General features: G+C 52.1%; 1 protein-coding gene across 1 annotated transcript; it reads right to left on the minus strand.

The window, feature by feature from the left end:
* Positions 1 to 993: 993 nt before the first annotated feature.
* RND2 (Rho family GTPase 2) lies at positions 994 to 20,090 on the minus strand (the record flags this gene model as incomplete). Its single annotated transcript, XM_083877711.1, has 5 exons — positions 994 to 2,417; positions 4,546 to 4,680; positions 8,449 to 8,558; positions 19,809 to 19,896; positions 19,989 to 20,090. 5 exons carry the CDS (start codon positions 20,088 to 20,090, stop codon positions 2,169 to 2,171), a joined length of 684 nt encoding a protein of 227 aa, XP_083733837.1. The 3' UTR covers positions 994 to 2,168.
* Between the last annotated feature and the right edge of the window lie 4,577 nt (positions 20,091 to 24,667).

Below are 24,667 nucleotides of genomic sequence, written 5' to 3' on the forward strand. Positions count from 1 at the left end.
ACACTGACAGCCCTGAGCGTCCTCAGCAGCACAGGATGGGCAGTGCTGAGGCTCCCACAGCTCCCTGAGCTCTGCCTTGGGGAGTTGAGTCTGATGTGCTGAAAGCCCTCAGGGAGGGGGTGCTGCCCTGCACAGCCCCTCAGGACAGATCCTGCAGCTGAGGATTTGCTTCTAGTTAAGTTAGAGCCACCACAAGTTTAAACGGAGCAGTGACCCAGAAAACTGCTTTTGGAGAGACTGCCACATTAAATTCAAAAGCCTAAAAGATGTTAGAGCACAGTAAAAGGGAATGCACTTGCTGGTGTATGGTAAGAACAGCTGCAAACAGGTTATGAGGAGTGGGCAATGACACTGGTGTGCCACAATCCAAGCAGGGACCTGGTTTTGTTTAACAATGTTTGCAAAAGCTCTGGGGGACCTAGAGAGTGCAAGATCAAGATGATGGGGGTTGTTCTTGACATAGTGCCTTGCTCAGCTCCTCCTCCTCCCAGGGTGCAGATGGGTGTTTTCAGGCTCTTGCCACCTGCACACAGCACAAGTGTCCAGTCACTGATGGAGCTTTTCTTGTCCTGGTAAACCAGCAGCTCCAATTCCCCAAAATGCCTTCACTGTGCAGCTGCAGTCTAAGACCTGGGTGTGAGAGCAGACACAAAATATTGGGTCACAGGCTATTGCTGTAGTGAGGACAGAGGCAGCTCCTCTCAGCTCAGGCTGCTGGATCAGGCACAGACAACCTGCAAATGCTCCACAATATTTAAGGAGTCAGGACAGAGGGAGAGGTTATTCAAGGCAGGTGTTTCAGCTCCAGAATGAATACATGCAGATAAGCCCTCTGGGTTTTTCACTGAAGGGTGTGCACAAGCATATTTCAAGAGCTAGAGAGAGACATCAGGATACAAAGATAAGTTGGGCAGTAAGAGATTTTGAGAGGATGCATGGTTTGACTTAAAAATGAACACAGCTGAGCACCATGAATTTTCCAATGATGTTTATTTTTCCTGTAGCCCACAGACACAGCTGGACCTGGCAACAGAGCAGATTCTATTTTTCCATAAAGTGTCCATGTGACATGAAGCCCAGGCTAATACTGTCATCAAAGGCATTCAGAGAGGGCAGCAGCAGAAGCAATGGGAGATGCTGGGAGGAGGCCAGACAGCAAGGCACAAGGGCAGGGAGCACCTCCTCTCCCACTGCCACAGCAGAGACAGGGTGCAGATATGCATAAAGTCATTTTTTTTTCTCATCTAGACCAGACAAACACAGCACCATGCAACACAACCTGCAGCTGGAAAGTGGGTGGGGAGCAGGATATGGATTGTTATTGCAGTTATTGTTGGGAGCTGTGTGTGCAGGACAGGGGGGAGAGCCCAGGGAGTGCCCAGGTGTCAGCAGCTCACACAAAGCTCCCCAGGGGCATTTGCTTGCTGAAGGGAACCACAATTCTCAGGGTGCATCTACTGGGACACACCTCTCCCTTGGAGCCAGATCCACTACATTTCAAACGCAGTTCAAGTATATAAAATATCATGGAAAGACATTTTCTGTCTATTTTCTTTGCAGGAGGTGGACTACTGTGGTGTCTCATTAGGTTAAGGTTCCTTCCCAGGGTGCCCTCCCTCCCAGCTCTGGCCCAGACCTGCACCTTCCACAGCACTTGCTGTCCAGCCTGGCCAAGGGCAGCATCACCTCAAACATCATTTCCCTTCTAAAGGAAGATTGGAAGAATACCATGTCCTGATTGCACTCTGCTGTTCACAACCCCCCTCCTCCCTCCAGCCCAGGTCCCACACAGCCCCCAGCCCACACTGTGTGTGCTGTACAGCCCCACACAGGGCAGGGCCTGGGCTGTGGGTACAGGAGGGTGACACACACACATAGCATTGCTCCCTTTTACTTTGTTTCACAGACCTTCCAGCACCCGAATACTCCTCTGCCAAGTGGTTCCTTCATCCCAAGCAATCTGCACAGCAGCAGCCAGCCCAGAAGTCTCCACAGTGTGCAGGGCAACTCGTGCAGCCCCGCTTGCAGCTGGGACCTTTGCTCAGCCCTAGAGACTGAGCAAAAGGCTTTGGAAAGGCAGGCCAGCTCCTGCAGCCAGCACCATGCCCTTGTCTCAGCCAGTTACTGTACAAATGGAAAACACACACACATTATTTACAGCCCGTTTTTCACATGATGGAGCAGCTCTTGGCTCGGTCTTTCCTGATCTCTGTGTCACTCAGTAAGTCTGTCCTGCCAGGCATCTGTGACGCCCGCTTCAGTCCCCGTTTGGAGTTGCTGCGCTTCAAGTTCTTGTGCACCCTGTTGACGGAGGCCAGGGTGGTGACATGGAACACGTCCCGCACGCTGTTCTCCGACACCTTGGAGGAGCACTCAGCATAGGCCACCGCCCCGATCTGCCGCGCCAGCGCGCTGCCCTGCAGCCAGAGAGAGCAGGGGACAGGGAACAGGGTTAGTGTGGGGTTTCTTGTCTTCTTTTCTTCCTGTTAGAGCCGGGATTCAGCTGGTTGTTGCCACCAAGCAGCACCAGCTCCCACCAGACACCCACCGAGCACTGCCAGCCCCCATGGGCTCATCCACTCCCTGAGCACTGCAGCATGAACAGGGTGGGGATCAGAGGAGGATGCAGAGGAAAGGGAGATGCAGGCACAAGGACACAAATGAGGCCAGGGACTGTCTTGGCTTCATCCTAAACCTGCCAGTGAAGCCAGTGGCAGCAGGGCGATGTCTGAGCCTCAACTACACAGTGGTGGTGCACTGGGACAGGCACAGGGCAACTGCTGAAGGGACACAGACTCCCAGGACTGGTCACCACCTGCAGCACCTGCTGCCCACCAGGGAAGATACAGAGAAGACATGTCAACTTCTTTGGCACATCCTTGAGCTCAAATTTGTGGATTAAACACATTTCTGGACTGGGATCAACCAGGCAGTTAGAGAGAGCTCAGAAACCCCTGTGAGACCCTGCAGATGGGCAGGTCTTTTCTCACTTGGCTTTGTCCCTGAAGCAGACAAGACCCCCAGGAACAGGAAGAGGGCTGAGGCCACCCCAGTGAAGCTCCTCAGCAGGTCACAACACCCTGCTGGGGCACCCACAGGAAGCTCTTGGGGCACCTTCCCAAGGTCACAGGGCCGTGGCATTGTGGGTCCTGCCTTACCTTTGCTGCAGGGCAGATTCCAGCAGCAGCTGAGGGCAGTATTTTTAGGTATTAATTAGGCACTCAATTAAGGGGATTTGCTTTTGGGAGATGCCATTTTTGTGTTTGGACTCAGCGTTTATTAATTCTTATCTATAGCACAGTCTCATGAGTTGTGAGCTCTGACTAACAAGGTAGAAAATGGAGTACCTCTAACTCTTTCCAAGGTTTTCTTAAGCATAAACTATCCAATAACAAGATGACACCTATATTATTTATACTTTTAACCCAATAACTGACCACTCAAGGTCTGCAATGTGGATCCTTTAACCCAATAAGAAAAAGGCACCCAAAAACCATGAAGAAGAAGGTGAAGAAGGACTTAGCCAACACTTCAAATTCTCCAGCTCACCCCATATATATTACTATATACTAAATCCTTAAATTCTAAGTTTTTCACCCTGTGAGATCACACAATACTATTCAAACTACACACCCACAACCCCAGTGCTGTCACTCAATTTCGGAAGCCTATTCCATGGCCTCAGGTCAAATGCAGTGCTTGCTTGAGGGTCAGTGCCTTTTAGCACAGAAAGCCTGAAATGCTCAGCCTCCAGGGTTCCAACAGGTTAGGACACCTTGCTCTCCAAGGAGCACCTCTCACACAGCCACCAGCCCTGCCTGTGCTGGCAGCCCTGCCAGGGCATAGTGGGGACACAGCACCTGTGAACACAGTGCAAGGCTGTGAGAGCTCCAGAGGTGAGAGCAGCCTCCTGAGCAGACAGTGCTGCCAACCATTGGGCCCTGGCACTTTGTCATTTACACAGTGCCACCCCTGGAACTGAGACACCTGGGCAACCCCCCTCACCTGGACAGTCACCTCTCTGCACAACATGGAGCCAGGCACAGCAGCAGCTCAGAGTGCAGCTGCCCCTGCACCAGAGTCTGAGTCTGTTACCAGCCTGGGGACATTGCTGGGTCCACTGGAGGCCACTGGCAGCAGCCCCTCAGCCTCTCAACTGTGGTTTCCTCCCCCCTGCAGTTTTGCCCCAATGCAGAACCCAAGCAGGAGAGTCACTGTGAGCAGAGAGAGCTGCACCGAACTAGGAGATGCAGAAGGACAACACTCCCCTTTAGCTGGTCCAGCTTGTCAAATCAAGCACTTCCACCTGCTTTGAGGAATGACTTTTTTGCTGCCAACTGTGTGGCTGCTCAGCAGAGCCTCAGGAATAAGTCAGACTCTTCCAGAGCTAGGATGAGTGATGCAAACATGAGCAGCTCTCAGCCCCTGAGCCACGTCCAAGCCCCTGAACCACAATTTAACCAGCTGGGTTTAACCACTGGGTGCAGTGGGTCACAGAGGTCTCAGTGCAGGTCTCTCCCCTCCCTGAGCACTGCCCAAACACACCTGCTCATGTGTGACAGGGATGAGGCGCTGCTTGGAGAGCTCCCGGAGGGTGTTGAGGTCTGTCCTCATGTCCAGCTTGCAGCCGACCAGCACAATCTTCGCATTGGGGCAGAACTCCTGTGTCTCCCCTTGCCACTGCAGAGGAAAGGAGAGGCTCTGGTGGGTGTGGCTTTTCCAAGCAGGGTGTCACAACTGTGCAAACACTGATTAGCATATCAGGGCTCTTTAATGACAGCCACGGTCAAGGATGGGAATGGCCAAAGTACTCCTTGCACAACTTTATGCTCACCTGTTCCAGATTATGCCCTACAAACCTGCCCCATCCCAAGTGGTGGCACCCCAAGGGTGTGCAAGGCCACATGAAGCCAGTCCTGGCTGTGGAAAAACAGCAACCACAGAGTCTGGTGCTCAGATCTGGGACCCCAAGGGTCAACAGGGCCAGTGGGGAGCTCTTTGCACACTCACACACTATTTGTCACTCAGAGCCACCTGTTAAAGACACTATGATATTCAGAGCATAGCTATAGGCAGAGAAATTAAGAATTGAAGCAATGGAAAGAGAAGGCCAGGGCAAACATCCATGTCTTTCATATAAATGGCTCCTTTCAGAGCTCCCAAAGTGAATGCCTGATGTCAGCTGTGTCTGCAGCAGTAAATAAATCCATCACCTGTGACCTCCCCCGGGGGAGACCTGCACAGCTCCATCAGCATGTCAGTGCCCCAGTTACTTATCTCGTGGTGCTGAAGTAGGAAGCAGATAATAAATAGAGATTACCCCCAGCTGAAGCAGTCACTTGGAATTAGCAATTTCCTGCTATGATAACTGGTGATTGAACATATACCCTGGGCAATTAGAAGCAGAAAGAAAACCAAGCCACCAAGCTCAGTGTCCACAACCTTGTGGGGAAGGGAGGGCCAAGAACCACCCAAATGTCATTCAAGCAGTATCAGACCAAAGCAACTGCAAAATATTAAAATCTTATTTGCTTTTAGGAGATTGTCTCAGTTATCTTCAGGTATCTGCTTGCCAAGGACATTGTCTCCCCAGGTCTGAGGCACCTCCAGCCCCTGGGCAGCACGCTGGAGATCATGGTGCCATGCAGTCACAGAGCACCAAAGGCCTACACAACCTCTCAATGAACAGATCAGTTCTTTTGGCGCTGGAATTCAAGCACCCAAATTTATGCGAAGGATTAGAGCTACACAGTCTGTTCACACCTGGCAGAGGTCACAGCTCTGTAGTGACACAGGGCTCCCTAGTCTGTGGAGAGAGCTGTGACCCTCTTCCTGCATGACTGACACCTCTGGGAGCCCAAAACCTGTTGTGCTATCAAGACTTGTCAGAACCAAGGCGCCATTCCATGAAAACTTGTTCTGCATGAAAGGAGAGCTGCTTGCCTGCACTCCCTCAGGTGGCTCTGCCCCTTCATCTGTACACGCTGTACAGCAGCCCAGGCATCAGAAGGGCGGCATTAATAAAGATTTCCTCTGCTGAATTTTTGCCTGAGGCTTGAACAGGAAATGTTATTTTCCTTATTTGCCTGATATCACAAGCTAAAACCCATTTCAACTTCATGGTGTCTTAGGAATTTTCCTCACCGCCATAAGGCTGTGAGCCTGCACCAAAGGAAACAAGGCATCTACTCAGAGGCACTTAAGAAATCCCCAGGGATTTAGGGTTTATTTTAAGTTACCATATCAAAAAAAAACATTGCCTAACAGCACTCAAAGCATCTGTGAGGCTGAACAGGGAAAGCCAGGCACTGAGCAGGGTGGACTCACACGAAGTGTGTGCAGAGAGACAAGTAACTCCCAGCCCCACCTAATTATTGAGGGGTTTGTATTTCATTAAGGTGTAAGTGATTCACTTGCATTACTATTCTGCTGACTCCCAAGCTGAGCAGTGAATTCTTTTGAGTCCACATGAAACAGCCTCCCTCCACCCAGCCTGCTTGGTACCCAGGACCTGCTTTGGAAGACAACACTGAGCCATTGACCAATTTATCTGAAGGGTCTTTGTCCCCTCACCAGGACACTCCTGAGACAAAGACCCACTTCTCAGCCCTCCCAGCAGCTGAGTAAGAGGCACTTGCTTCAGCACTTGCTTTGGCAAAATGTGGAGAGGCCAAGAGGCCAGGCAGTACAATGTGACATGTTCAGGCTGTGGCCATTCCAGCCCCAGCAGCCCGGGGCTCTCTGAGGAGAACAGCCATGGGAGCCACTGCTCTGTGCTGCTTTTCATGCTTTGGTGTCTCAGAGAGTGTCACAAACGAGATGCCAGCCAAGGCTCCCCCCAGGACAGGATGCAGCTGCCAGATGCTTTCCTGCCCTGCAGAACCACAGCTCCCTGACTGCATGGAAGGCAGCAGGGTACAACCAGGACTAAGGGATGCAGTTGACCAGGAAGCCACTTACCCTCACTCCTCTGAGCAGCATTCAGAGTTGCTGGACTTCACTCCATCTCAGAGGAAAGCCTTGTGTGGGACCTTCTCCCAGAAGTGACCCACTGGAGACCAGCCAGGGGTGTTCCAGAGCAGATCCCCAGCCCTGTGAGGCTCTCTGGGCCCTGCCAGCTGGAATATCAGCTTTGCTGAAAGGCACTAAGGTGGAGGTAGAAAACTCTCAGCTGTTCCCACAGAGCACGGCCACTCAGCTGTGCTGGGGCAGGTTTAGGGCCCTGCCTGCTCTCCAGGCCAGTGGCACTGTGCCATCTCTTCTTACTAATTCATGGGCTTGAAATTCAGTGACACAGCTCATTATTTTTGTAGACGAGCTATAGAGAACTGATTGCTGTCTTTTTCACTATGCAGATGCTGAATTGAGGGAAGAGCCAAAAACCTGAGCACTCTGCTTTGCTTGGAAACAGGCACCAGGGGCTACTTCTCAGCTGCTGCAGGCAATCCATAGTCATTGGTGGTTCTGTTAACAGAGATCCGTAGTACCTTCCAAGGTCTTAATGGAAAACAGAACAAATGTTCTGATATGACAACATTCCTCTCTTGTCCCCACATTTGTATGTGTGAACACAGACAGACCCCACACACATGCTGCAAGCTGCCATGAGCTTCACCATTCACTAGGTTCCTTTCAAATGGAAATATCTTCATTCTGCACAGACCAAGGAGAGCACCTGACCTTCCTCCTCTGAGCACACACACAGTCCAGCCAAGGCCTGGCCACAGGGGCAGAGCTTTGAGTCCCAATGGGAGCCTGTGACTTTATGATGCTTGTACCCCAAATCATCTGTTCTGTTTATGGTGGATATTGTGTTCTGTGCCTTTAGATTGGTTCTGAGAGCCAAGGCAGGAAAGAAGAAGGGTGGAGGTTTTTTGAGAAAACTGCCTGACTCCTACACATTCCTTCTCTGGACTGTGGGTTCATCTGAAACACGGACAGACTGACAGACAGAGATCTGCCTTGCTTTTAGTTAGTTTTAGCTAGCTGAGGTAGAGAAGTTCCCTGGACTATTCCTTTTTCTTGGGACTGTTTAAACCTGCTCTGGAATGAAAACCCAGAAGAGCAACAGGACCTAACACCAGTGGCCCACCATGGCCCAGGATGGAATTTTCCAGCGCTGGAGGAACTGATAGGAGACTGAGTGAGCCAAGCTGCACCCATAGCAAAGACTTTCTCCATTTGCCATCTCACTTCAAAATGAGAGGTTTTATTGCTTCATATAATTCATTCTTTATGCTTGTGGGCTTTGTTTGTTAAATAAATAGGTTTTTTCCACCTTTTCTCTGAGGAGATTTTCTCCCAGACCAGTTTAGGGAAGGGCTGTTTGGGTTTGCTCCCCAGAGGGATCCTATTGGGGGGTTTTCTCTCAAATATTCCCTAAACCAGGACAGAGCCTCAGGGCACAGAGACACCACGGTGGCCCACAGGGAGGGGTGGGGGACTCACCTTCTTGAGCACACTGTCCAGGGTCTCGGGGCGGCTGATGTCAAAGCAGATGAGCACAGCGTCCGAGTCGGGGTACGCCAAGGGCCGCACGTTGTCGTAGTAGGCTGAGCCTGCGGGGAGAGGGGGAGGACAGTGAGCAGAGCCCGGCCCCCCTGGACAGCCCCGGGACAGAGAGGCACCCTGAGACCCTCAGCCCTCTCCACCAGCCAGAGATCTATATGCCACATGGTGCAGACTGCTCTGCTGAAGACAAAGGACATTAACCCAAGCTTTTGACCAGTGACCACACACCATGAGGTTCAGCAGAGTTTGACTGGCAGAGAAACAGAATCACCAGGTTGGAAGAGACCTTCAAGATCATCAAGTCCAACCCAACCCTAACCTCAGCTAAACCATGGCACAGAGTGCCACATCCAGTCTTTTGTTAAACATATCCAGAGATGGTGAATCCACCACCTCCCCATGCAGACCACTCCAGGACTTTATTGCCCTTTCTGTAAAACACTTTTTCCTAATACCCAACCTATATTCCCCTTGGCACAGCTTGAGACCTCGTCCTCTTGTTCTGTCAGTTGCTGCCAGGAGAAAGAGCCCAACCCCACCTGAGCACAGCCACCTTTCAGGGGGTTGTAGAGAGTGATAAGGTCATCTCTGAGTCTCCTTTTCTCCAGGCTAAACAACCCCAGCTCCCTCAGCTGTTCCTCACAGGGTTTGTGTTCCAAGCCCCTCACCAGCCTCTTTGCCTCCTCTGGATGTGCTCAAGCATCTCAGGGGATATTAGTTCTTTTATTTAGGCACAGAAGTGAGAGGTGCTGTCCTTGTTTTCTTATATTTACCCCTGGACAGAGTGAAGAGGTGTTATTGAGACAATCATGATACAAAGAGCGACACTATAAAAGTTTAGAAGGCTTCCCTTTTTTATACAGCTTTTACAAACTTTGTGGGGAACTTAAATGGGTTAATAGCTTCCTTGTTAATGATTCTATTGGTTAGTAAAAGGTATTTTACTTGTCCATCAAATCTATTGATTATCGGAATGTTTACATATTTTCTTTATTGATTCTCATGGGACAAATCCCTTGTTATTACAGGTGCACTTATTTTTCACCCCAAGAACAGATTGTTGTGTTAAAGGAACTTCTCATTTTTAAAACAGCTTCATATGGGAATTTACAAATTGCTTGTTAGCTGCACTTCAAAGAAATGACAGACCAACTATAGCTCTATCCACAACCACACACCATAAGGTTCAGCAGAGTTTGATTGGCAGAGGATTTTAGTTCCTTCATTTAGGCATGGAAGTCAGAGTTTCTGTCCTTGTTTTCTTGTATTTGCTCCTGGACAGAGTGAAGAGGCAAGTTTAGCATCCCTGTCCCTCCCTAGTGAGCATGGGGCAGGTGCTGGTGGAGCTGTGCTGGTGGAGCTGTGCTGCTGGGGATGCTGCTCACGCAGGAGGGAGCTCAGGAGGGCACAGCACACGCCTGGCTCACCACTCACGCCTGGATTCCATCACTTGTCATGCCAGTGCTGCACCACTAACAGTGGAAAGGTGTGGCTGAGACAAGACAGGGAATGCTGCTGCTGGTTTTTATCCTCCCTTGCCATCTTTATACAGGAGAGCTTGCTCATATAGATTGTGAGAATTTGTGACAGGTAAAAATGAATTGCCCTCTTTCTGGATTTGTGCTGGCAAGAGATACATTCTTTTTGCTATCTAAAAGAAGTGACAGGATTTGGTGAAGGAGCTATAAATGGAAGGGGATGATTCTGCATTCCACAGGAATTCTGTGAGCAGGCAAAGAGCCCAGCCTGAATCCTTCATGGCTTCTACTACACCCATGTGCTCATGCACCCACCTTCAATGCAAATTTCAGGCAGTGAAGTCACTGTGCCATAGCATTTTTATTTGCACTGCTTTCTGTTGGTGAGTGCAGACACCTGAGCAAACAGTCATGGAGCAATCAGCTAACTGCTACTGAAAAACACTGTTTTGGTTTTATACTGCAAAGACAAATGACCTAAACTTCCTGGAGGGATGAGAAGCAGATGTTTATTTATGGAAAGAGGAAACAGAGACACCAGAGTCCTTCTTGAATCTGCCTCCTCCAAAAGCAAGATTGCCCACCCCAGGCTGAGAAAGCCAGACATGCTCTTCCTGCTGCAGCTCCTTGGGATGTCTGGACCTGGCACTTTCCCACCCCAGGGAAGGGTGCAGCCTAGGTGTCAGGTGGCTCCTTGATGAAGTTCAGCACCTGATGAATTATGGATGATGGTGGCTTATGTTTCCGGAAGGATGGAAATCTGCCTGGGCTAAGCAGGAGAGGAGAATGGGCTGATTCTCTACAGGAGCTCAGATCCAGGTCCTGTGAGCACAGGGGCTCCCAGCTGAGGTGTAGCCGAGGGTGGGGCACAGCACTGCACACCAGGTGCTCTGCAAACACCCAGGGCTCCTCTGCAAGACCAAACCTGGGGAGCAGAGCTCCTGCCTCTGCCCAGAGCCCACATGGGGCAGGCTGAGGGCTGTGTGGAGCTTTCCCAAACCCTGCCCAGTGCCAGAGACCGGCCATCCAGCTCAGACCATGGTACCAACAACAGCAGAGCTCCAGGGCTGACCAGCCCAGCCCCTGCCACTCCCACACAGCCAGGGGAAGGTGCCCGGGATTTGATGTGCAATGGGATTCCCAGCAGAATTGGCTACAGGTGTCTCCAGCTCTTAGAGGCAGCCCACAGGAGCAAAGGGGCTGCACCCCCTGCTCCAACTGGGGAGAGATGGGTCTCTGTCCCTGCAAAGTCACTGGGAAGGGAACTGGATTGGATCAGCACAGAAGAAACAGACCCTGAACTCTGCAGAGCCCAGCCCTCTTCCTCCAGGGAAAGTCATGTCCCCTAATGGAAAGGAGCCAGTGCTTGTGGCATCTTGGACAGCTCTGGGGACAGGGATGCCAGAGGGGCAGGCACGGTCAGCCAGGGTGACCCAGTGTCCTGACCTGGCCCCAGGCTCACACTGCTGCACTTCACACCTGCCACAGTCACAGCACTGCCCGTGGCACAGCGAGGTGACCCAGCCCTGCTGTCACAGGCAGCACCAAGCGCTGCAGTGCTGAGCTCGCCTTTGAACGGGGCTTTCAGTCTCATGTTTGACAAGGGCTGACAGGACAGGGCGGGATGGGATGGGAGACCCAGCGCTGATCCGCATGCCTGAATTAACCTGGTCCTTTATCTGAGCCCTGCCCTCTCCCCCTGCACACAGGGGTGTCTGCCTCCAGACAGGGGCCCTGGTGCTGGAGGAAACGTTCCCACGCACATCCTCTCTCTGCAGCTTCTCAGTTTTACATAAACACTTCAGATAAATCTACCCCCTCCCAGCCGAGGAATGCTCCTTTTGTAGGGGTAGTTTTGGCTCATTCAGCACAGACATTGCTACAGCGAACTGTATCATAGCAACCTGCTGCTCCTCAGCAGCCAGCCAGCCCCTCAGCAGAGAGCTGACAGCGCTGCTGCAGCCCCCCACTATCCCACAGGACCTCCACCAGCTCATGCCAGAGCCAGGGATCATGCCAGGAATCATGCTGTCATCACCTGGGACCACAGGAGGAGAGACTCCTGTGCTGGCAGGAGGAGCTGAGGGAAGGGAAGCACGAGGTAAAGAACCTTATCTTTTTAATGAGATCAGAATTTGCTTCACATTCATTAACTTTCTGTTCCAGCCCCAAGGAGTCACCCCTGGCACCTGAGCTGGCAGCTCAGCTCAAAGCCAGAAGCAGCAGCCTCTGCCCACTTCAGGGGACCCAGAGAAACCCAAAGGGACCCACAGTCAGTGCTGCCCTGTGGGGCAGGAGAGCTGCACTGCTCCCAGCCCAGGTAATCCCCAGTTTGCTCTGGAGCATCTCTACTGTATCAGGAAATTCTGTTTGGGTGATTAGTCTTCTAGGGTTTGCATCTATTGCATATGACAATTTAAAAAACAACAAAACACCCCCAAAATCCCCACCTACACAACTGAAAAAAGCCAGTGCCTTCAACTCTAGCCCTTCAGTTTTATGGATTATGAGCATCTGACACCTTACAGATACTCCAGCAAGACACTCCAGAGACCCACAGTCTGGCAATTCCAAACACACACCGGAGCCCAAGGCTGGTGTGTGTGCAGATTCAGCCTTCCTTTGCTGCATGAGTCATTCTCCCACTTGGCATCCAGGTCTGCAAGAAACAGGACCTAAGTGCATCTGTTCATGATTAAAGAGAAAACTGGAGCAAGCCTACAACCAGCTTAAAAATAAAATTGACATAGTTGTCTGAAATTCAGGTGTGGATACAAGCATGAGTAGCTCCTCTTTCCCCTTGGCTGGTAGATGCTGGGATGCCTGGCACTGCAGCTCAGAGACGCCACTCTTGGGCAGGGGACAGAAATATGCCATTTCATCTATACCAACATTGTACTAATCTTCATTTATTCTTTATTAGCTGTTCCGGAGATAATGAGCCTCCTCACACAGGCACTCTCCATCCAACAATAGGGTTTCACAAACCAGGAAAGCCACTGTGCTTGCAGAGCCATGATCTGCTCTGCAAGGGGCTCCCTCAGCCCAGCTCTGGCTTGAAACAGAGATGAGCATTGCCAAGACCTAAATGTCTCAGCAGCACACTTGTCTGGGGGGCTCACTGTAAACCCTCCCCAAAGAGCCAGCACGTGCTGCTTTCTGCAGGGACTGCCAAGAACAGCCTTTGTGGAATGAAACAGAAATTCATCCCAGCTTTCTGCAGGGCTACACTGACAAACACAAGAGTTTTGGGTCACCTCCCCACACAGAGGTGCCAGATGAGCACCAGCCTTTAGAGATGACAGAGGATGTCCACTCTGCCAGACAGATCCCACCCACGGTCCAGCCAAGCTCTGGGTAAGAGGACAAAGCTGCCAAAGCAGGACCAAGTCAACAGCCCCAGGACTTCTACAACCTTCTGTCCTGGCTGAACTTTGACATTTGTCTTGCTTGTGCAACATCACTGCAAACCCTTGAAGTATAGGAAAGGAGGAAACTACTCTGTGACATGGAATAAACGCTCTTCTGGGAAGTGCACAACTGTAAAAAAATAGCTCATCAGCTTGGACAATTAACCTCTGCTCCTAATTTTTACAATGCACATACAAAAATTAGTGAACTACTAAAGAGCCCAGCTGGCATACCTTCAGGATGAAGGGAATGGTATTTGCATAGGCTGAGGTGGCATTTCTGGGCCCCTCTCCAGATCTTATTACTGGAAGCCTGTCCCTCAGGAGGAAGCTGTTCTGCTGGATTTACCGGTGGAGGAATCCCCAGCTCAGGCAGGCACAGAGTGATTCTGCCTCATCCCAGTCCTGTGCCCTGCCTCACACATGCAGCTACCAGTGCTCCAGAGAAGCTTGTTCATGTAAACTTCCCTCCAGAAACTGTGAGGAGTGCCTGAAAGCTCCTTGTAGAAGTCCCTGCTGGCTCCTGGGGGATCATCACAGTCTGCCATGGAAGGACTGGCTGTGCAGATGCAGCTGAGGAGCCCTCCCAGCCTTTTCACAATCATGCCTGCAGCAGCTGACCAGGGAGACAAAGGGGGGGGTCACAAGTCCCTTCCTGGCACTCCTGCCCTGTCACAAGGACAGCTGGCATTGCCACAACCTGCCTGTCATCCTTTCTACAGGGTACAGCAAGGACCCAGAGTGGCAACAGCTTCCTGCAGCACAGCCAGCACACACTCTGCCCTTAGGGAACAGGGCTGAGGGCTGAATGAACACAATTATCTTGGTGCAATGCTGCACATTTCAGGTTTTCTGTTCACAAGCATCAGATCCCTCCCCAAGCGTTTGGCTGCCAGATAAGGTTTCTTCCCACAGGGAAGGCTGGGCCTGAACACTTGCGAAGTTTAATGGAGTGGAGATTTTATCTTCAGAATCTGGGGCAAAAGGAGCAGGGAGAGCAGAGCATAGGAAAGAGCAGATCACCTCTGGGCTGTGGGAAAGAGGTCTACACCTGAGCTGGGAACAAACCCACTCCACAGAACATCCTTCCTTGTCCACAAGGTCACAGCAGCCAGCAGGGTCAGCTAGATGTCACTAAAGGCAATGTTCCTCAGCACTCCCAAAACCCCCAGGACATCCCATGGCCCCACAAAGGCTTGAGCAAAGGGCTCAGGGCATGCTGCCCTTGATGCAGCAGAACCAACCTCCATCCCTGAGCCACACAGCACTGCAGCACGTCCCTCACACTGTGCACAGCCAGAGAGATGATCCTCCTGGGCACTGCCCTGCCCTGCCATGTCCTGTCATGTCTTCCCAAGGTCCATTCTCCACCCACTTCAGTATCAGCATTTCTGCTGAAACCCTTTAAAGTTCTGTCTGACTGGTTACTGACCCGTGTGAGAATGTGACCCAGCTGCATGTATTTTAGGATTAAGGACGTATTTGTGCTGAGGCACAGCACAAGCATGCTGGTTTTAGCCTCTCAGGCTGAACAGGAAGCATGGGAGGAGCTCTTTTGGTATGGAAAGGGCAGCTCCACATTTTCTCTCTGCCTCAGAGGGCAAGTAGCATTGAACTCTTTCTGAGACAGAACTTGTTCTTACACTTTGGATGAGGCAGCCATGGCAATCCTGGAGCTGCACACTGGGAATCCAGGCACAGACAGCCGCAGCATCCATGGAGATGCCATTGCTAAACTCAGCCCCTTTCAGCTCTCTAATCTCATCAACATTCCTCAGTAGTTCCCTTAAAAGAAGGATCTGTTATCACAGCCTGTGGGTTCCCACACAGGCCATTCCAAGGCAGACTGTTTGCTGAGTACAGGCAAAGAGGAAGGCGGAGGGGGATTTGCAATTCACAGTGTTATTCTTGTCTTGAAAGCACATCTGCTGAAGAGACAGTGGCTGTGGAGGGCTGGCAGCCACACAGCTCCTCTGCTGTGAGCTGAGCAGAGCACTGCTGAACCTGTGAGCACTGACTGACCTTTGCAACACTGCAGGCTGCAGCAGACACTGCGACTCGGCCACGCTGCATCCTGATGGTCCACAAAGGAAAGTCCCCTCCAGCCAAGGCAACACTGACCCTGTGCAAGGCACAATGCCAGCCTGGGTCTGCCACTGAGCACTGCCAAAGGTGTCCCTGCCAGAACCAGGCAGCTCCACTCTGCAGCTGAATCTGCATCAGCAAAGGATGCATCAGGCAGCTCAGTGGCCTCAGGTCACTCACTGCTCTGCCTGCCTGCACTTGGAGGCCACAGGCACAGCAGGCAGGGCCCCCCAGCAGAGGGGAGTGAACCAAAAGCAAATAATTCAGTCCAGGCTGCAAGGCACAGTGTGGGTTCCTCACAATTATTCAATTATTATTGAAAACAGAACAAAAAATCCACCTAGATACGAGGTAAAGGCTCAGACCTGCCAGCATCAGTGCTGCCCTACCCAGGCCTTGCTGAGACATTGGGCAGCAGCATGGCTTGAGCTCCTCTCTCCCTTTGCTTTTACCCAGTGCCAGGGAAGCTCTGCAGAGCAGGCAGGGCATTAGGCCAGTCCAGTGTGGGCAGAGGGTTCACTGGAAATGCCAGGTCGTGGTGGGAAACACTCCAAGCCCTGGTCCCTGGGCAGAGGGTCAGTCCTGGACCCTGGGCAGCAGCAGGGCAGCCCTGGACCCCAGGCAGAGGGTCAGCCCTGGACCCCGGGCAGCAGCAGGACAGCCCCAGACCCCGGGCAGCAGCAGGGCAGCCTCCTCACTGAAGGCTCTCACTGCCAGAGACCTACTGAGCACCCCAATGGCTCCATTTCCAGACCTCCCAGAGCTGGGCAGACCCACGGACACTCCCTGATCCCACAGGGAAAGAAGTATTGCATTGCTGAGGAGAACCTCCCTGCCCGTGCTCGCCTGGGGGTAACAATGCTCCCTCCCAGACCTGACTCAAACGAAACTCGCCCACTCCTTGCAGAGCATGGCTAATGATCACCAGCCATCCACCTTCCCAAGGAACAAAGCTCTTCCTGATGGGTCCGGGGCACAGGTACTTCGGGTCTGGGAGCACCCAGCCCTTTGGGAACAGCACTCCCAAGCCATCAGACATCCCACTGAACAGGAGTTTCCCCCACCACAAGATACCAGCCCTGTGCAGAGGAGTTGTTCCTGTCCTGAGCGTGTTCAGCCAAAAGAATTTGCCAGAAGAGGAACAAGAAGATCAGGAAAGCACCGTGTCCTCCACAAGGCTCATGAGCAGAGGTGTCAGGGCTTGGCCACTCCCTGGAGTTGCAACCACGTCTACCCCAGCCTGTCTGCAGGCTCTGCACCCCATCCCTCACAAACTGCATTTTAATGGAGGCTTTAGCAAACAGTAGGTAGCACAGGCTTCCCAGGGGACAGGAGGCACGGGGCATTGCTGACATGCTGGGAAATGGCACCTGAATGAAGCAATTTTACTCCCATGGTCTGTCCTGAGCTGGGACACAAACGGGAACAAACATGAAATGCAACCACCACCTGTAGATGTTGCACAAGGGGATTTTCTCCCTGGTACATTCCTAGATCTAAACCACATTTGACCCAGCGCAGAGTCCCAGCATTTGCCCTGTCAGAGCACCACAGGTTTCATCCTTGCAAAGGGTTCTCAGTGCTGGAAACTATCCAGAGTCACCCTGCAGCCCCAGAATACCTTATCAATGGACAAGGAGTTAAAAGACATTTAAAGAAAATCAGAGGTCCCAATACAATTTGGGGGCCTTTCAGTTCTCCATCACTTCCGTCCACTCTATGTCAATATTCCTCTAATGAGGGCTCCTTCCTGCCTGCCAGCTGCCAATGTCACAGCCTGTGTTTGCCACTTAGCAGGAGGGGTCAATTCAGCTCAAAAGGCTGCATTTTCCAACAGACTGCCATCAGCCAGGCTGACAGGACACAGGGAGCAGACAGTACCCTGGGCTGTACAGGGTTTACCAATGGGATGGCTGAGTGGCCAGGTGCACTGCAGCCACACTCAGTCATCATAAAGGGAGTTTTCCAGGCCAGACTGCACTTTCCCCATCACCCACTGCTGGGTGATGCTCAGCTCACACTGTGCAGCTCCCAGAGTCTCCAACTGCTTCCTTAACTAAAGATAGGGTGAGGGAAATTAATAAAAAAGTAAAAAACAATATCCACCTCCTCTCTCCAGGTCTCTGCTGATTTATTGGGGAATTTCAGTTCCAGTCACTTATCTAAGAGGTGGAGAGCATTTAAAATAGAAAGTGTTCCCCTCCTCATGTCAGGATCACCCTTTCTCAACACCCCCTTTTTCACTCTTGCTGGGATGGAATTTATCAGGAACAATAAACCCCTATATGAAAAGCAGCTTAAAGAAAGAGTAGGTAGCACAGAGAGAAGGGGAAATGCCCACCCGTGCCTGCCATTCCCCATGGGGGTGGCAATGAGCTGCTCCTGATCCCTTCAGCTCAGCTGGTTCAACTCAATTGTGCAAAACTTCTTTTGCTAAAGCTCCCACTTATAAGGGCCTCTGAAGGCTACTGGAAACTCAGCAGTGGTTTGCAGTCTACAGTTAAAAATTTCAGTTTGATTACTAGGGAAAACTGCTGTACAGTGCTTTGCAGGATTGTTTATTAACAACTAGCTCCTGTGTATTTCAAATCAAAGAGAATTTATCTGGAAAATTACCCGATGAATTCTATCTACAGCAAAGCTGTGAAAAAGGTCTGACATTTTTCACAGGAGAAAAGAGAAAGAATCAAAGCCCATTTCCTTTTGGCTGCAGAGACAAATATTGGAAAAACATCTTCTGTCGCAGGGGGAAAAATGAACGTGTGACAGCATCAGATGCAGGTGTCAGATACATACTTTAAGGACTTTTTATCATGTCCTTTTCTTTAAACATTTGTAAGACCAAAGCAGATCATTCTGTAGAATTCCTAAAAAGCAAACGATGCTTCAAATGTGCTTCCACACCCTCCAAAGATGATTGTTTTTAATATCAAATACAGATACTCAAGAGCAAAGCCATTCAGTGCCCAGCAAAGATAACCCACCACATCCCCTTCCAACGGTGCAGAAGCCCAAGGTTTGGAACTCCCCCAGCCATGGGGGTGAACGCTTGTGCACCCCAGTGACACCACCCCTGAGTCCTGGTGTGCCCTGAGCAGCTCCAAGGAACCCTCTGCAGCCCTGGATCAGGCAGGATGGTTTCACTGTGGCCATGTCTGAGTCTCCAGACACACACCAGCCCAGCACCACCCCACGAGGGCTTCCAAGTCACAGCCACCAGTCTGTGCTCCAAGCCCAGCTCCTGGTGCAGCGCTGGGAGCCAACTCCTCATCCCCAGCCCCAGGAGCCAGTGTCCTCATGGCTCACAGCACACAGCTTGTGAGCAAAGCTAAATCTAATTCCCCTTTTTGTCTCAGGGAATAAAAATCAGCAAAGCAAGGTCTCCTGGGTCAGGAAGCTCCAGGAGAAGACTCAAACATATTTTACATGTTTGAGCTGGTCCAAGACTCAGTAATGCCACTACTCTGGGTAGAGCTGTGCTGATCCTATAGCTATGCAGATTCTATAGCTATGCTGATCCTATAGCTATGCTGATCCTATAGCTGTCATTTAATTAATGCAAAATTACAGCAAGGAATCTGAATGAACAGCAGGAAAAGAAAGTTCTAAGTTACGTTTTAATTTACTACTGCTCCCGGACACTGAGAGGACTTTATTTGTCATCAGGATTCCAGAAATTATGAGAATATGGGGAAAGATCATCAGCAAGCACAGGATGTACATTCATCAGCAGAGCACAGCATTCAGCTGCACTGCCTGTACAAAAGGTAAATTAGAAAGTGCCTGTGAACTTTGTGGGACACCAATATTTCTATTAGCCCTCATCACACACTTCACTTGCAGCTCACGGCTCCACTGAGGCATAAACAGGTACAAAGTTTGCCACGGCTCTTGCTGGGCTGGGACAGCCGTGCCCGACGCTTTGCACAGAACCACAACCGAGGGCACAAAGAGGCAAAACCAAACCAAGCCAAAGAGACGCCGGAGAAGCCCAGCGGCTCTGCGGCAGCGGGCAATGACAGGCCAGGACATCCCTCCCGAGGTGAGGGCTCGCTCATCTCCCCCCCCGTCCCCCTCGGGCCCCGCTCGCAGCCGCAGCCGTTCTGTCTGTGCTCCGTGTCCCCGCACACGCCGCAGCACCGAGGCCCCGCAGAGCCGAGCCCGCCCGGTAAAGCGGCGGCACCGAGCCCCGGGGAGGGGGAGGCCGGCAGGGCTCGGAGCCCCCGCCCCAGGCCCGGCCCGGCACGGCCCGGCGGCTCCGGGAAGGGACAGCCCGTCGGTCGGAGGGACCCGGCCCCGCCGCCCCCGCGCAGCCCCGGCCCACCTGAGGTGTCCCACATGTTGAGCTCCGTGCGCTGCTTGTCGATCTCGAAGCTGGCCGTGTAGTTCTCGAAGACGGTGGGCACGTAGCTCTGTGGGGAGATGGGGGGAGAAGGGAGGTGAGCTGAGCTGAGCTGAGGGGATGCACAGCCCGGCCGCCCTCCCCTCTCTCCCCTGGCCGCACCTCGGGGTAGCAGTCCTTGGCGAAGACGTGCAGCAGCGCCGTCTTGCCGCACTGCGTGTCCCCCACCACCACGATCTTGCAGCGCGCCAGGTGCCCCTCCATGGTGCGGGGCCGCCGCGCCCGCTCCGCCGCTTTACCGGGCCGGCCCCGGCCTGGCCGCGCCCCCGGCCCCGACGGCACCAACCAGGCGCGGAGCGGAGCCGGCGCTGGGCAGGGCCGAGCAGCCTCGGCCGCGGCCCGGGAGCCGCCCCCCGCCGGCCCCGCCGCCCCCCGGGGCGTCCCCCCGGTGATGCCGCCGCTCGTCTCCGGCCCGGGATGTGCCGGGTGGGGACCCGGGTGCCCCCAGCACCGTGAGCCCTGCCCGGGGCTCGGCCGCGCTCCTGCCCGGGAGATGCCCCTTTCCAGCCCCGGCGCTGCCCGGGGAACGGGAGCTGTTCCCGGAGGAATTGGGCAGGATTGGACAGCCGGCGTTCATTCTGGCCGGCGTTCCAAGAATCCCGAATCCCCGATGTCCAAGGGACACCAGCGGGGCAGGGAACGGCCCCTGCAGCGGCTGCACGACCCCAGACCTGCCTCACAACCCTCTGCAGAGAGCAGCGATTTCTGCTCTCCGATCCCCCTTGAGCACAGACAGCACAGAGAGAAATTACAGGCAGTGGTTTTAATTAACAGGCTTCTCTGCTGCGAATATTTTGCCGGCCACATCTGCAGAAAGGTTCACCTAAATGCCAAACCGACAGGCTGCCTGTCACAAAATGCTGGAAAAATAGACACAAGGAAGACAAAGAAGGCCTGGAGCAGTGGAAATGAAAATGTTTTGGCAGCGAAACAAGATTATTAATGGACTGAGGGGGCAGATTGTTTTTGCTGAAATCACAGTCATTTTTTTGTGTATAAATATTGGTGCTGTGCATGATGTTGGGATGAGTATAAAGAGCAAAGACAGTGTGCAAGGCATGGGGGGTCACCATGCAGGTACCCAGTGGTTTCAGGGGCTTCTTGGCCCTCTGACCCCCCTGCCAGCCCCCTGGGACACACCAGCCTCAGTCAGCACTGTGATAAGCCAGAAATGCCTCCACAGTCACAAGCCATGCAGGTCCCTGTCTCAGTCTCAGGATGCACCCCTAGGACAGGAGCCAAGCAGGCTGAAGGTGTGTCTGTAGCACATTCAGCTGCCCACATGGGAATTCAGGTCCCACCCCATTGTCACATACCAGAGAACACCTGAAAGCTGAAAGGATGGAGTGGTCCAAGGAGGTGAGGTAGTCCTGGAATCCCTGTAGCTCCTGTCCTCAACTGATCTGATTCCTGCATTTTGTGGGCCAGGAGCTGGCTCAGTTCATTCTTTGTTCTGCAGCTTTGCTGTGGGTTTTGCTGCAGCGTCCCTGGGCCTCCCAGCCTTGTCTTAAGCAAAATGATGAGTGACTGTCTCATGCTTGTTTCCTCCAACCCTCCCTGGGGAAAGGAGCCTGTGACAGGTTTCATAAGGCCTGTAGTGATTTTTTGCCTACTTATATGTGTGCATGTCACTCCATTTTTATGCAGAAGAATGGAAAGGAAAGTTCATTGTCTTGTGACTGCAGGTAAAGGAGTGCAGTGTATTCATCAGTGTCACCTGGAGCAAGGTTTTCCCCTGGCCAATGCCCTTTCTGACAGGGCTTCACCATGTCTCTCAGTAGGAATCAGGTTTTTGCTCCCAGCCATGAGACTGTTTAAAACCTGCTTCAGTGGAGGCAGGACGCTCTCTGCAGGGAGTGCTCAGACCTCTGCAGACCCAACAGCTACATCTTCCTTCAGGAGAGGGAGAGGCAGCAAGCTGGGAGCCATCACTGCTGAGCCTCACATCCCCTTCAGTGCAGAGCACCCCTTGGCAGGCAGCACTCACAGAATGTATTCAACAGCCCTTCATCACGGTGTGAATTTTCCGAGTCGCTGCAGAGCCGTGCTGTGACTGTCACTGTGTGTGGAGAGGCGACAGATGGCTCTCACACATTTGCTCCTGGAAGTGCTTCCCCAGTGGCTGGATCCTCCCTTGCTGATCCGCCCTCTCGGGGTCTTAATTGCTCATTATGAATTAAATTCATTGTGTTATATTTATGCCGTTTTCTGTACAGAGAAACTGGAAGACATCCTGCAGTGGGAAAAATAAACTGTGAGAAGCCAACTTTCACTGAAGGACCCACAGCCTGAAACCTGGGGCCTGTGACATCTTGTTCTGGTCTGCAGAGCCCCAAAGTTTGGTTCTGTACAGCCAAATCACAGGCTCTGGACTGAACTTCAAACGTGGTGAGTAATTCAAAAGTGAATTACTGAGTGAGCAATGTTCTGTAGTCTGTTACATGGCCATGGGCCCTGCAAGAAGCGCAGATACACCTGGTGAGAGGTGCACTGGTGCCACCCTGGGATCACAGACAGAGCTCCTGCTCATCGCACCATACAGTGACAGTTTCCTGGATTTTTATGATGATTGCTCACTTTTTACCCATCTTCTGACATTTGTCTCAATGTGCAATGTCTCATTTCCCAGGCTGGGACAGAAATAAGGGACACTTTAGTGTCTTACCAGATCTAGTCTTAAGTATCTTTTTGGACTTGTCAAATATGCAAAAGAGCTAGAAACCATCCAGGGCAGGCTGTAGAGTATTGCTAACTATGAACACTTGGAGTTAAATCATTCACCCAGAGTGGTGTGTTATTTGTTGCTTTCCCCTAGAAGATAAAGAGGTAGAAAAGCAGTAGAGATGCAGCAAAAGAATACAAATCAGCAGCAATTAGGAAGGTTAAAAAAAGAAAGAGAAAAAGAATCCCAGCCAAATCCCCTTTCATGTGTCCAGCCTGTTTACATTCTGGACTAGAATAGTGCTGATCTGACTCACTGCTGGCATTAATGAAGTTTGCACCTCTGGGTGAGCAATTTAATTTATCTCAGCAAACCAAAGCTCATTATAACAGTCCATAAATGCTATCAGATGAAAGCAGCATCCTTCAGCAATCTCGAGGATTAAAGCAAGGAGGCATTCAACTGCCAAGGCTTCTGCTGGAAAGGCTGCAGTCAGAGCATGTGTGATAGAGGCTGAGGTAGCACAGTGCTTCAATTACTGCTGTGGATTTCTGTGTATTGAGACAGTGATCTGGAGCCTCTGAAGCACTCCTCTGGAGGTGAGCAGCTCCTTTTTCTCCCCCTTTCTCTCTCCAGACATCTCTCCTCAGGGTTCATCAGGCCCAGTGGCAGCTGGAGAGAAATGGGGAGTCTAGGGGACTCCATGGGTTGGCCACAGCTGGTTGTTCTCCTCCAGGAACAGAACCACCACAGCCCCATCCACCTCAGGAGCCCTGACAGGCTCCTTGGAGGGGAACTGCAGCATGAAAGCATAAAAGGAGACTTAGGGTGGGAGGAGGAAAGTGGCTGGTTCTGTCCTCTTGGGTGTAGAAACCTCCTTGCCACACACACCCTGTCCTGGGCTGGATCCAAATACTTGAACTGCAGCTCCCAGAGCTGTGCTGGCCTTGTCCTTGTCCTTGCCCTTTGCCTCGCTCTGGGTGGAGGCAGTGCAGCACCCACACATGGTTCCCATCCCTCCCTTCCTGCCAGGGCTGCCTGTATGGCTGCAGTTCCAGCTCTGCAGGGTGACAGAGCAAGCCCAGCTGAGCCCTCCCTGGCAGAGGTGCTCAGTGGAAGTGGCTTCTACAGCAGGAGGAGTGATCTCCACTGCCTTCACATTTGAAATCATACCTTCAGTTTTGCAATCATTTTTCATGTGGAGAGTGGTGGAGGTGGGGTGGACAAGGGATGAGCAGAAATAAACCCTCAAACCTTCTGTTTCCTTTCCATTTAATTTTAAAAATGAATTGCATATCCCAAACACAAATTGGAGAAAAAGCAGTTTGTAAAGTCTTCCTTTCTGCAGGCCCAACACAGTGAGGCAGCATCCTCCAGGCTGTGAATGTCTGTGCCTGTGGGGCTGCAGGCTGGTGGGAAGGTCCCTGCTGCATCTGAGGGATGGGGCTTCTCTGTGGGGCTGCTCCAGCCAGCCTGGGCTCGGGTGAGGGTCTTGCCTCTGTGCCCTGGTGTGTTTCAGTCCCACCCTTGCTTTTCTCTGCAGAACTGCTCCTGTTCCTGGGGTGAGGCAGGGAAACATCGAGCAGCTGGTGCTGCTGAAGCACAGCAGTGCCAGAACCTGCCGAGAGCCAGGGCTCTCAGACAGCAGCAGAGATGGTGGTGGTGCAGAGAAACCCAGATCTTGATCCAAGGCATAGCCACACTGCCCAGTCCTGCCTGCTGAACCCCAGAAAGCCTCAGCACACAGAGGCAAGTCTGTGCATTTTCAGCGAGGTAAGACACGCTGACCAGATAATGGGGTTCTCAGGGATGCACAGCATGTGGATGTGCTAAGCCTGTAATTTGGGGATAATAATTGTCAGTAAATTATTGATGTTGTGCCATACGGTTGAAGCTAAGGAGACTGATTCTCATTTCACATGATTTCTTCAGGGACTGCAGTGGAGAAAATGCCTCCTTCCAGAGGAGGACACAGTGGGATGCTGTTCTGTGCACACCTGGAAGCTGGCCTCATGCCAGCCCCTCATGCTGCACATCCACAGCCTCTGCTGCTGGGCTGGTGCAGGGGAAGGGGCTGGAGAATTCCCACAGTCCATGCCTTGTGGGAAGGATGCTCTGT

This window comes from Zosterops lateralis, assembly GCF_965231275.1.
Source record: "Zosterops lateralis genome assembly, chromosome: 24".
NCBI classification, from domain to species: Eukaryota; Metazoa; Chordata; class Aves; order Passeriformes; family Zosteropidae; genus Zosterops; species Zosterops lateralis.